Below are 14,386 nucleotides of genomic sequence, written 5' to 3'. Positions count from 1 at the left end.
ATTGGGAAATAATAGTTTATAGTACTGTAGTAGTATTGGTAGTGTTCTAATTTGTTCTGTATTTCATTTAAATCCATAACTCAGTTAAATGATTGTTTGCCTTTTTATACTTTATTAATTATTTCCATGAAACTGGGGCTAATTGGGCCAAGTATACTGGTCCCAGTGTGTCCCAATTAACTGAAATTCTCTATTTAAGTTTCTTGTGTCCTCTCCTGGCTACTTAAATTTTTATTTCTACTTTTACCTTTCTGCAATCTGCCTAGTTCTTGTATGTTAACATGGCATCGATTATAATCTAATTTTCCCTCTCTGTTTCACTCCTCTTTTCTGCTGTGCTTAACTTTTATAGCATTTTTTGCATAGAGTCTTTTGAAAGTCTGTCACCCCTTTATTGTCCCATTCGTCATAGATCTGTCATTTAGTTATACATGATCAAAGTATTTTAAGAAGTTGCAAATGCTGGAAATCTGGGAGCAAGTTGTTTGGACAACATCTGACATGTTGAATTTTGATGAGAGGTCCCATAACTGTTTCTCTTTCTATAGATACTGCCTGATGCTTTAAGTTCTGTAATTAAGCATGACTTTGTATTTCTATAAACTTTTTTTCTCTTGTTATAAGTATTTTTAGTGGCTAAAACTAAACCAAAGATTTTTTGCATTGCCTTATTAATGGTTAAATTAGAATATCAGTTGTTTGCAACTTCAGCCTAAGTATATACAGAGCATCTTCAAATCTAAAAGTTTAGGCATCTGCCCTTTCAGGATAAACTCCTTTACTAGAAACACTAATGTTAAATTTTATTTCATCAGAGTAAAGAAAGTTATTGAATAACTGCAAAGCAGCTGTAGCTCAAATTTTACCTTGCTTCTCAGTCCCAGCGCTGTCTGTAAATTATTAGATTGTTTGTCTGACGTCTGTAGCAGATGATCAGATATTTTCTCCATCTTTATATCAAAATGACAAACTAATTCTCTTCTTACCCAGCCACAGGTTCCTTTACATTAATTCTTCTCTGACCCTGGCAAGCCTCTAGGTTTGAACCAAACAGCTCTGCAGTCAGATAAGCTTCCTGCCACATCTTCACAATCAGTAATACTGCCTATTTCTTTCAAAGTTGATAGTAAATTTGGTATCAAAGTACATATATGTATGTCACCATGTACAACCCTGAGATTCATTTTCTTTTGGGCATTCACAGTAAATATAAGAAATACAGTTGAATCAATGGAAGACTGCCCCTGTGGGATGTGCTAAAGACGCCAAAACAAGAAAATAAAAAATAAACATAAGCAATAAATATTGAGAAAATGAGTTGGAATCTTTGAAAGGTTGTGGGGAACAGTTCAGTGATGGGGCAAGTGAAGTTATCCCCCGGTTCAAAAGCCTGATGGTTGTGGGGCAATAATTGTTTCTGAACCTGGTGGTGTGGGTTCTGAGGCTCCTGTACCTGCCTGATGGCAGCAGTGAGAAGAGAACATGGCCAGGATGGTTGATATTCTTGATGATGGCTGCTGCTCTCTAGCAGTGGTGTTCTGTGTAGACGTACTTGTTGTGGGGAGAGCTTTACCCATGATGAACTGGGCTGTATCCACTAGTTTTTGTAGTCTTTTTCATTCAAGGGCATTCTGTACCATTTAGTTACAAGCCTACATTTCATCATCTGCAGCAAAAACTATTCTCTCTGCATTTATTAGATTTTGATCAACGGTTACAATGCTTTCTTGACCAGCAATTCGGAGTTTCTAACCTGGAGTCTGTGGACCCCTTGGTTAATGGTAGGAATCCATGGCATAAAAAAGGTTGGGAACCCCTGTTGTTCTTAAATTTTAAACTATCCAAGGTTCTGCCATGCAAGTCCCAAGTTCCATAGTCCAATTCACCCCTCTGCCTACTAGGCTCTTGGTTTGGTATTGCCTACATAAGTGGTCACCAACCTTTTTAAGCCCAAGATCCCCTACCTTGGCTTTACTGAAAGGCGAGATTGACCCCAGATCGATTAGTTACATGCATGCGCACGGGGCAGTAAAGACTGGAAGTAAAATCCCGTAACCCAGCAGTAGAAATAATATATAAACACTAGGGGTACCCACCATTTTTTGCACCGTGGACCGGTTTAATATTCACAATATTCTTGTGGGCCGGCTGACGGGGGGGTGGGGGTGTTAAACACGACCGGAATACAGCGATACTTGAAGCAGTCTCCTTATGTCCAGTCTATTCCGCAATTTAGTTTTTGCGGCTCTCAATGCTTAGCTTCTGTCCCACTTGCTCACGTTTTCTTCCGCTCAAAAAACTCAACGCATTTGTCTTTAAGTGCAAGGTGCTTGCACTCAGGGTACTGAAGCAGTTTTGAGTGCTTCATTGCCTCATTAGACAGCCTCCCAGCCTGAACTGCAGCTTCCCGCTCCCACGCTGCCAGAAGCTTTGGCCAGGTGCGGCTGGTCATGGGGGCTGAGAGGACAAGGTAAGGGCTGGAGGTCCCCGTACCGGGGCCGTGGCGGTCACAGTCCGGAGAGAGCGACCAACTGAGCGAGGAGTACATCAGGGCCTGCGCCCACCCACCTTGTCGGATCTATCGGCCAACAAAAGTTTGTTTTAGTAGATCGCAGCGAGGTAGCTGCTCTGCTACTTATGAAACCCTGAGCCCGAATTAGATCGTCTGCGAATATTTTACCACCGGGTTCCCCACGAACATTCGATGTGCTAAACAGGTTCAGAGGTGACGCCCATCTGTCTGCACTCCAGGCCAGTAGCAACGCCACTTCTTGCCGGCCGCCCGAGGCCAACCAGTGATCCCAGGCGCGAGGGTATCACTGCGTTTAGGTGACTGATGACCTCAAGTTCAAGTGGTTTCAAGTTCAACAGTGGGTGTGACAGGAAATGAGGAAAGGTGCAGCTGACTCATTGTTTCCTCATGGCCCGGTGGTTGGAGACCACTGAATTACACTGTTTAGTGCGGGGGAGCTACATGCATGCGCACTGGGCAGAAAGAACGGAATTAAAACCCCGCAACCCAGAAATAATCTCTGAACAGTATTTGTGTTTTTTTTTTTTGGGATCTACTGCGATTGATGGGTTGGCGAGCACTAGCCTACACCATTAGTAGCAGTGCTTTCAGCTGCTTATGCTCCGAACTCTAATGGTTCTCTTCCTGAGCATTATTTTTTAAATTATTTTTCTTTAACCAAGCTTTTGTTTACTTACTGCATAGATTCTGTCAAATACCTTGGTTTTTTAAGGGCGCTAAACAAATGAAAATTATTGATCCAAAACCTTTGCTTTGAAAATTAAATTAACTTTGGAAGATTTCAATATCAATGAGGAAGATCCCTTATCTGAATTTCCTCATAACAACTATTGCAAAGCTGTCCCATCTGTGCCAAACTGATAGCTTGGTTTTCGTTGAATTCTTTTCAGGAACATGTAACCATAAAAATGTTTGCATCTTTTCACATGAACCAATACACTCAGTGGCCATTTTATTAAGTACCTCCTGCATCTTATAAAGTGGCCACTGAGTGTATATTTGTGGTCTTCTGCAGTAGCCCATCCACTTTCAAGGCTCAATATGTGCATTCAGAGACACTCTTCTGCATACCACTGCTGTGTTATTTGAGTTACTGTCACCTTTATGTCTGCTTGAACCAGTCTGGCCATTCTCCTCTGATGGCATCCCCCCCCCCAAAAAAAAACTGCCGCTCACTGGATGTTTTTGTACCATTCTCTAAACTTTAGATACTGTTGTGTGTGAAAATCCCAGGAGTCGGCAGTACTCAAGCCATACCATTTGGCACCTAGAATCGTTCAACAAGGTCACTTGGATCACATTTCTTCCCTGTTCTGGTGTTTGGTCTGAACAGCTGAACCTCTGGACCACGTCTGCGAACTTTTATGCATTCAGTTGCTGCCACATGATTGACTGATTAGGTATTTGCACGAATGAGCTTAAAAAATAGCATGACCAAAGTGGCCACTGAGTATATGTGCACACAGTTGCAGAGTGCAATGGTAGTGGTTTAATTTTGTGGTATGACCTGTTGCTAGGAAAAATAATGGCTATATTACTCAATTCAGGGTTAAAAGAATGAATTGGGAGAGTAATTTTGATTCCTTTTGGCTATTTATGAAGCTGTTTTTGTAGAAAAATATAAATGGTTCATTTCTTAGAAAGGGTAGGATAATGAAATTGTGCCAAAATTAATTGCAAAAGTGCATTTATTTGTTAGAAGACAAGTTAAATTAGTATTTATAGTACATGTTTTCTTTTTCATAGATTGGGGTAAGAGAAACTAATGGCGAAATCAAAGTTTTTACAGATCAGAATGTTAGCCCAGCAAAAAGTAAGTATCATTGTGTGTTTCAGTTTTTGATACTTTAATACAGTTTTCTCTTTTTAATATGGTAAATATGACTGGGAAAGTGGTGACTCACAATTCTCTTCAAAGTTCAACTTTGATGGGATGGTAGGATTGTAGGATTACATGTGCTTCTGTTTGTACTTGATTCAGGAAAACTTGTTCCGTTTTGAACTTGAGTGATGGCATCGTTACTATCTATTGATAAACGTAGAATGAATGTATAGAGGACATGAGTTGGATAAAATGCTGGGATGCTAAATCATAAATTAACAGTTTTAATGGAAAATGTGAATTTTCTCAGTTTCCTTCAGTAACCTGCTGTATGACTACCAATTGTGCTCTAAAACTATTAATTAGGAAATGTGCAAGATTGACCTGACATGATGTTCCCTTCCAATCCTGTCTGCTGATTGGTGTTCATGCAATAACGTGACTGAGAATTGGAGCTCTGAGTTCTCTAATCCATACCTGAATGCATGATCATTCAGTGTGAGAAATCCTACCTCTGACATTATAGGCTGATTCAGTACGGCTTTAACTATAGGATGGTTCTGGATGGATGTGCAATTCCATTACATTTATTAGATTAGATTCAACTTTATTGTCATTGTGCCGAGTACAGATACAAAGCCAAATGAAATGCAGTTAGCATCTAACCAGAAATGCAAAGAATAGTTACTTTTTATTGGCAGTTATTTTGTATGTGCTACAGCACAAATACAAAAGTACTGAGACAGTACAATATGGGTGCAATACTGCTTAGCGCTGTGATGGGAGGTTCAGCAGGGTCACAGCCTCAGGGAAGAAGCTCTTCCTGTGCCTGCTGGTGCAGGAGCGGTGGCTCCTGTAGCGCCTACCAGATGGGAGGAGAGTAAAAAGTCCGTGGTTAGGGTGAGATGCATCCTTGATAATGCTTTTCGCCCTGCCCAGGCAGCATTTATGGTAGACGTTCTCAGTGGTGGCCGATAACCCGCTGGGCAGTTTTCACCACACGCTGGAGTGCTTTGCTGTCTAATACGGGACAATTGCCATACCACACTGAGATATACATACTTCATCTTGTTTGCCGCATGAAGAAGGAAGTATACTGTTTATGTGAATATAACCAATCTACATGGTGCATTTCATCCATCTCCAAATGTATTCCAAGTTGAAAATTAGCCATTTGAATTTTAGTAGGCATTTTATTAAAATAAAAAGTAGGCAAATAAGTAGGCATCTTTGTTCATTGCTGAGTTTTTTAAACTAGCACAAACAAAATGAAATGAGGAGCTATTCCTTTTGTGAAGCTACATTTGCAATTTGCATGTTAGCAGTATTTCACATTGGAAGGTTTCATTAAGCAATTTCTCCTTTGCTTACAAAAGGAACTCTTTTACTCATTTTTCTTCCAATCTATAATAGATTTCATAGATATCAGCAGGCCTTGCACATGTGAATATGTGACAAGTTTTGAAGTGGCCCTACACATTCATTTTGGCATACTTGTTGGATTGGAAGGACATTACTAATGAGCCCTGTTTTGTTCTCCCGAGTTGTAAATTTGTCTACTTTCCAAAAGGAATTTTCAACTATGGTGCAAGAACTTTTTTACCCACCAGCTTAATTTTACAAGTGTGAGATGAAATGCTCTTGATTACATTTTCTGGTACCATATAAAGAGAATCAGTGTTTCATCTTCATTGCTTGTGCACTGAGATTGAGTCCGGTTGTACATAGATTATATGAAAAGTTTACTGAGGTTAGTTCTAAATGCCTAATGCTATTTGAGAATAGAAGTTGCTCAACAAGTAAAACATTCTTTTTGGGTCAGAAATACAGGAATGAGCATTAAGATCAAAATCAAGGTCATTCTGCTTTTAACAAGTATTATGTTAAGGTTGCTAAGGCTATTAGCTTGTCTTTTTCAAAATATATATTGAATTTTCAAACTTTTATTTGAAGTGGTTTTGGAAAGTCAGGGTTTCATTTATTTCAAACATCTGCACAAAAGTTTAAATAGCTTTTTGGTTGTAATGGATTGCTAAAATTGCTTATTTACTGATACGGCGTGAAATAGGTCCTTCCGGACCAATATGCTGCACCACCCAGCAGATCCCACACACACTTGCAACCCTAGCTTCATCACGATAATTTACAATGGCCAATTAATCTCCTAACCAGTACGTCTTTGGAATGTGGGAGGAAACCAGAGCACTTGAAGGAAACCTATGAGTTCATGGGGAGAATGTACAAACTCTTCACAGATAGCGTTGGAATTAAACTCCAAACTCCATTCCATTCTGTAATAGCATTGCACAAACGGCTATGTTACTGTGGCACCCATTGTTTGCATCCTGTGGAACTAGTTATTCCTTTTATTATAATTGCCAAGTATACCAATGCTCAACTTGTTTTATCAAATGCTTTAATTGATAATATGAATAACAGAAGATGGTACTGATGCTTGCAACCTCTTTCTTTACAGTTGCATTAGTGACAATAGCATCTACGCATCTCACCACCCCAGGGAAACAAATTTTGCCAAAAACATTGGGGCTATCAAATGTTAGTAACGCTCCTCAGATGGTAAGGATGCTGCTTTTATACACCAATGTTGATTATTGCAGGCTGATAATATTTCTTTCTCATTTTCCACACTTTTGAAGGTTGAGTCTTGGCTGCTCTGATGCCCTCAAGAAGGCAAATTTATTCAGAATCAGGTTTAATATCACTGATACATTTTGTGAAATTTGTTTTCATGGGTTTGTTCATTATCCATTCAGAGATCTGATGGCAGAGGGGAAGAAACTATTCCTAAAACGTTGAGTGTGTGTCTTCAGCCTTTGTACCTTCTCTGATGGTAGCAATGAGAAGAGGGCATGTCCTGGGTGGTGGGAGATCCTTAATGGTGGATATTGACTTCTGAGGCCTTCACCTTTTGAAGTTATCCTTGATACTGGGGAGGCTAGTGCTCATGATGGGGTTGGCTGAGTTTCCAATCCTCTGCAGCAGGGATTCCCAACCTGAAGTCCATGGACCTCAGTTAGTGGTAAGGCTCTTATCATGTAAAAAGTAGAGAACCCCTGCTCTGCAACTTTTTTGGATCCTGTACAGTGACCCCTCCATACCAGACAGTTATGTAATCAGAATACTCCCCATGGTATATCTGGAGAAATTTGTTAGTCTTTGTTGGTATTAGTTTATGTTCATGAGTCATGATTAGCATTGATTAGTCTGATGTTGCTGCTGAGCCTGATTCCTTATTTTTATTATTACTATTATTAATGAGTATAATTATTAATGAGAATAATCTTGCGTGATTATTAGAAATGGTGGGGGGCATTCAATCCGTTTTGACATCTGCCTTATGGCCTAACTGCATCTAACTGTTGTAAATAATTGCATGTTTTTATTTTTCAGTATTTGGAATCTTTTACAATTTTTGATGTTTCATCACTTTTCATAACACACCAAAATTGGCTTTTAGAGGCTGAACATTCCCATTATTCCACTGCTAAAGTGCTCCATAAAGCAGAGCACTGAGTTTGTATGTCCTATCTGTCCTGTCTTCCCTTGTTATGAAGACATTGTGTTCACCAGTGTTAATACCAAGACTTGGCTGGGTACAAAGCATTAAGTTTAAGACTATTCCTGGATCAACCAAAAAATAGCTACCTAATCACTTCTGTAATATTTTCTTTTCAGCATTATTGAATGGGAATGTAAGACCAATAGTAACAGGGATATTGAGGAGTGGATAGGGAAACAGATCCTGGAAAGGTGTAATAATAACAGAGTTGTCGTGATGGGAGATTTTAATTTCCCAAATATCGATTGGCATCTCCCTAGAGCAAGAGGTTTAGATGGGATAGAGTTTGTTAGGTGTGTTCAGGAGATTTCTTGACACAACATGTCGATAAGCCTATAAGAGGAGAGGCTATACTTGATTTGGTATTGGGAAATGAACCTGGTCATGTGTCAGATCTTAGTGGGAGAGCATTTTGGAGATAGTGATCATAATTCTATCTCCTTTACAATAGCATTGAAGAGAGATAGGAACAGATAAGTTAGAAAAGCATTTAATTGGAGTAAGGGTAATTATGAGGCTATCAGGCAGGAAATTGGAAGCTTGAATTGGAAACAGATGTTCTCGGGAAGTACGGAAGAAATGTGGCAAATGTTCAGGGGATATTTGTGTGGAGTTCTGCATAGGCATGTTCCAATGAGACAGGGAAGTTATGGTAGGGTATAGGAACCCTGGTGTACAAAGACTGTAATAAATCTAGTCAAGGAGAAAAGAAAAACTTACAAAAGGTTCAGAATAGGACCTGTCAAGTATGACAATAGGAAAGTGTGTATGGAACCAGAGGAAATAGCAGAGGTACTTAATGAATACTTTGCTTCTGTATTCACTATGGAAAAGGATCTTGGTGATAGTAGTGATGACTTGCAGCAGACTGAAAAGCTTGAGCATGTAGATATTAAGAAAGAGGATGTGCTGGAGCTTTTGAAAAGCATCAAGTTGGATAAGTCGTCGAGACCGGATGAGATTTACCCCAAGCTACTGTGGGAGGCGAGGGTGGAGATTGCTGAACCTCTGGTGATGATCTTTGCATCATCAGTGGGGACAGGAGAGGTTCCGGAGGATTGGAAGGTTGCAGTGGTTGTCCCTTTATTCCAGAAAGGGAGTAGAGATAGCCCAGGAAATTATAGACCAGTGACTCTCACCTCAGTGGTTGGTAAGTTGATGGAGAAGATCCTGAGAAGTAGGTTTTATGAACATTTGGAGAGGTATAATATGATTAGGAATAGTCAGCATGGCTTTGTCAAAGGCAGGCCGTGCCTTACAAGCCTGATTGAATGTTTTGAGGATGTGACTAAATACATTGATGAAGGTAGAGCATTAGATTTAGTGTATATGGATTTCAGCAAGGCATTTGATAAAGTACCCCACACAAGGCTTTTTGAGAAAGTAAGGCGGCATGGGATCTAAGGGAACATTGCTTTGTGGATCCAGAACTGGCTTGCACACAGAAGGCAAAGAGTGGTTGTAGACGGGTCATATTCTGCATGATGGTTGGTCACCAGTGGAGTGCCTGAGGGATCTGTTCTGGGACCCTTACTCTTCGTGATTTTTATAAATGACCTGGATGAGGAAGTGGAGGGATGGGTTAGTAAGTTTGTTGATGACACAAAGGTTGGAGGTGTTATGGATAGTGTGGAGGGCTGTCAGAGGCTACAACGGGACATTGATAGGATGCAAAACTGGGCTGAGAAGTGGCAGATGGAGTACAACCCAGATAAGTGTGAAGTGTTTCATTCTGTTAGGTCAAATATGATGGCAGAATATAGTATTAATGGTAAGACTCTTGGCAGTGTGGAGAATCAGAGGGATCTTGGGGTCTGAGTCCATAGGACACTCAAAGCAGATACACGGGTTGACTCTGTGATTAAGAAGGTGTACAGCGTATTGGCCTTCAATCGTGGAATTGAATTTGGGAGCCGAGAGGTAATGTTGCAGCTATATAGGACCCTGGTCAGATCCCAGTTGGAGTACTGTGCTCAGTTCTGAACTCCTCACTACAGGAAGGATGCGGAAGCCATAGAAAGGGTGCAGAGGAGATTTACAAGGATGTTGCCTGGATTGGGGAGCATGCCTTATGAGAATAGTTTGAGTGAACTCGGCCTTTTCTCTTTGGAGCGAAGGAGGATGAGAGGTGACCTGGTAGAAGTGTATAAGATGATGAGAGGCATTGATCGTGTGGATAGTCAGAGGCTTTTTCCCCAGGGCTGAAATGTTTGCCACAAGAGGACACAGGTTTAAGGTGCTGGGGGGTAGGTACAGAGGTGATGTCAGGGGTAAGTTTTTTATGCAGAGTGGTGAGTGCATGGAATGGATTGCCAGCAACGGTGGTGGAGGCGGATACGATAGGGTCTTTTAAGAGACTTTTGGAAAGGTACATGGAACTTGGGAAAATAGAGGGCTATGGGTAAGCCCAGTAATTCCTAAGGTAGGGACATGCTCAGCACTACTTTGTGGGCCAGAGGGCCTGTATTGTGCCATTGGTTTTCTGTGTTTGATATAAGACAATAGAAATCATTGGTTTGTTCCATAATTTTATATGTTTCCATTTAGCATGGGTGTCAGCTTCTCCCACTATCCTCTTCTCTTCACTTTCCATATTGCTCCATACAAGATACTGGCACTCCCTGCCTTCATTTACATCCATTGATAGTTTGTTATAATTACAGTATTCCTGCCGAGAGTTACCATACACAGGCTATCTGAACCTGCGGGCAAAGCTACAGTGTTAAGTCAGGCAGGAATGGGATGGTATGCATTTGACTATAATATTGATTTGTTTAATACTTTTAATTTGATCCAAGATAAAGTATTAACATTTATTTCTAAATAAAAATTGCCCACTGGCTTCTTCCTGAGAGTTACATGAATTGCAATCATATGGGCTCCTGGTGACCAGCTTCAGATCAGAATTAGCAAGGACCTTGAAGGAAATTGAGAGAGTGCAAGTAAACCAAATTAGTAATGAAATTATAGGATTTACCATATAAATAGGCTGGCATGGGCGGAACCTTAATGAGAAGAATAATGTATACAAATTTTTGATACCTGTCCACTCAATTATCAGATGAGTGTAAAAGGGATTTTGCAGCATTTTACAGTAAAGGAGACTGTTTAGTTCTGCCTTTTCCATCTACTTTGAGCAGTAACAGTTAATCCTACTGTCATATTTTCTTACCTTCTTTGTATGGCCATTTATCTTTGCAGTACCAAATATTTATCCTACTTTTCTTGAGTTGTAATTTTCAAATACTCTTTGCTCTGTGCTCTGCTGTAACACATGAGAAAACTGGGCATAAACCTAAACCTGCCTCTGTGACACAGCGTGTCTTATTATCAATGTGCTGTGCCATTAGTAGAGATGAATACCTGGTTAATAGTAATCAGCTAGAAGACCATAATGCAATATTGAAACTATGATGATGAAAAGTTACGGCGTGCACCTTAATAATGCATTTAACTTATGACCATAAAATCCTGGCTAACACATAGTTCTAAGAAGGTAATTTAAGTATATTATGTTTAATTCAATGAAGAAAATACAATTTACTACAACTTTAGCCTTTAGTATAACAGATTGATAGATTTATATTTTGAGTTGGTAGAATTCTTTGAAAAGGTTTATTTTTCTGTGATTCTTAATTCTTTTTCTTTTCCTATTTAGATAATTAGCACACCTCAACGTCCACCAACGACAGCTACTCTATTAGTGGAAAGCCCCCATGGTCCTAGTCTACACATGTTAACTCAGGTTGAGACATCAGACACTTCTCCGTGGAGTACAGGGTAATGAAAATAATATTATTCAGATTTTATTTTAAGGAAAGTGTACAAGTATATTTCAGACCATAGGTAAATTAAACTATATGTATAAAAATGTCTTTTGCATGCGTTTGAAGTTCACTTCTGGGTTGAAATAATATTTATGAAATTGTGTGGGTCAAGATGCCCTCTTGAAATTTATCAAGATCTAAAAGGCTAAGAAGCAAGTTGCTTTAAGATTTTTAAAGCAGTTATTCTTGTCTCAAATTTGCTTATTCACATTTGCCTCAGGTGCATTTATTGACATATTCCGTGGTTCAAGTTGCACATCTTAATTTTTGGCTGAGGCAAATAACACGGACCTCATGGTGAGCAACTTGGATCCAAAAATGCAGCGTTCAGGAAAGTTGTGCATATTGATAAAGCTGAGCCAAACAGTATAATTCCTAACAGCATTCTAATTGTTTTATCATAACTATCTTTCAAACTGCACAACATTTTCTTATTTTGTCTATACATAACCAAAATCCTTATTTGGTCACATCATAATGTAGCATGAAAGGTGACATTATGAGCCTTTGAGTTCTGGATTCTAAGCTGTATGTCTGAAGAGTAATTTGGCACACAGGACCATAACACCATAAGATATAGGAGCAGAATTAGGCCATTCATCTCATTGAATCTGCTGTACCATTTTATCATGGCTGATTTGCTTATTGACGTACAGCATGCACGATACTTCATTAGGAGTTTGAAGAGATTTGGTATGTCATCAAAAACTTATATAAATGTACCATGGAGGGCATTGTGACAGGCTGCATCACTGTCTGGTATGGAGGGGTGGGGGGGGGCTACTGCACAGGACCTAAAGAAGCTGCAGAGGGTCATGAATTTAATCAGCTCTTTCTTGGGTACTAGCCTACAAAGTACCCAGGACATCTTCAAGGAGCTGTGTCTCAGAAAGACAGTGTCCATCATTAAAGACTCCCAGCACCCAGGGCATAGCCTTTTCTCACTGTTACCATCAGGTAGGAGGCACAGAAGTCGCCTTCCCCTCTGCCATCCGATTGCTAAATGGACACTACCCTTGAACGCTACTGTTAATGTATATTATTTCTGTTTTTGCACTATTTTAAATTTATTCAACATAAGATTACTGTAAATGATTTATTATTCCTCTTCTATATTATGTATTGTATTGAACTGCTGCTGCTAAGTTAACAAATTTCACGACATATGCCGGTGATAATCATTCTGATTCTGAAATGGGCCCTTCAAACTGTGCCACCCAGCTCCCCCCGATTAGCCTAATCATGGGATGCTTTACAGTGACCGAATAACCTACTAACCAGTACGTCTTAAGACTGGAAGGAGATGAGCACGCAGAGAAAACCCACGCATTCCATGGGGAGGATGTACAGACTCCTTACAGATGATGTTGGAATTAAACTCAGAAATTCACTGGGAACTGTGACAGTACTGCACTAACCACTACCTTGCCATGGTGTCCATTTATTATCCCCCTCAGCCCAATTCTCCTGCCTTCTCACCATGACCTTTGTCTTCTAACCATGAATCTATCAATGTCTGTTTTAAATATACCCAATGTTTTGGCTCCCACAGCCTTCTGTGGCAATGAATTCTAGATTCACCACTCTCTAGCTAAAGAAATTCTTGCTCATCTCTGTTCTAAAGGAATGTCCTTCTATTTTGAAGCTGTGTCCTCTAGTCCTAGACTCCACAATTGGAAATCCTCTCCACGTCCATTCGGTTTAGCCCTTTCAATATTTGGTAGATATCAATGAGATCATCCCTTCATTCTGAACTCTAGCAAGTACAACTCGCCCTCTTGTTGGTGTCCAACCATTTTAATTCCAAACCCCTTTCAAATTCTGGCATGTCCATCCATGGCCTATGCTACTAACACAATGAGGCCACTCTCAGGTTGGAGAAGCAACACCTAATTCTTCCTGAGTGTCCTCCAACCTGAAAATCGATTTCTCTAACTTTGGTAATTTGAATTGAAATTGACTTTATTACTCACATAAATAGTAAAAACAATCTTTACTAAAGATCTTTTACTAAAAATCTCCTGTCTAAGTGTGCAACATGCAATTTATAGTAATTTATAATAAATAGTATGTACAACAGGACAGTCAGTGTAACATAGGAGTACAGTTGTGTCAGCATGAATTAACCAGTCTGATGGCCTGGTGGAAGAAGCTGTCCCGGAGCCTGTTGGTCCTAGCTTTTATGATGCGGTACCATTTCCCAGATGATAGCAGCTAAAAAAAAATTGTGGTTGGGATGATATGGGTCCCCAGTGATCCTTCGGGCCCTTTTTACACACCTGTCTTTGTAAATATCCTGAATAGTGGGAAGTTCACATCTACAGATATGCTGGGCTGTCCACACCACTCTTTGCAGAGTCCTGTGATTGAGGGAAGTACAGTTCCCATACCAGGCAGTGATGCAGCCAGTCAGGATGCTCTCTGTTGTGCTCCTGTAGAAAGTTCTTAGGATTTGGAGGTCCATACCAAATTTCTTCAATCATTTGAAGTGAAAGAGGCAGTGTCCCCTTCTCACCTATCTTATTGCCTCCCTCTGGTTGGTGCTCATCCGCCTTTCCTTTCTCCCCTGGCCCACTTCCCTCTCCTTCCTTTACAGCCCTTTATCTTTTCCACAAATCACCAAC

General features: G+C 40.1%; 1 protein-coding gene across 4 annotated transcripts in view; it reads left to right on the top strand.

Moving 5' to 3' along the window:
- LOC132397961 (transcription factor Dp-1-like) overlaps positions 1-14,386 on the top strand; it is a 103,856-nt gene that overhangs the window by 30,018 nt on the left and 59,452 nt on the right. For 3 of the 4 annotated variants that reach the window (XM_059976803.1, XM_059976802.1, XM_059976804.1), the window contains exons 3-5: positions 4,280-4,346; positions 6,832-6,932; positions 11,594-11,715. In XM_059976803.1, coding sequence (XP_059832786.1) covers positions 4,280-4,346; positions 6,832-6,932; positions 11,594-11,715 — 290 coding nt within the window. The remainder of the gene's footprint in view (positions 1-4,279; positions 4,347-6,831; positions 6,933-11,593; positions 11,716-14,386) is intronic. The other variant, XM_059976805.1, reaches the window with a different exon arrangement.

The sequence above is a fragment of the Hypanus sabinus genome, chromosome 8 (genome assembly GCF_030144855.1).
Source record: "Hypanus sabinus isolate sHypSab1 chromosome 8, sHypSab1.hap1, whole genome shotgun sequence".
In the NCBI taxonomy this organism is placed as follows: domain Eukaryota; kingdom Metazoa; phylum Chordata; class Chondrichthyes; order Myliobatiformes; family Dasyatidae; genus Hypanus; species Hypanus sabinus.
This window is presented reverse-complemented; position numbering and strand designations above follow the sequence as displayed.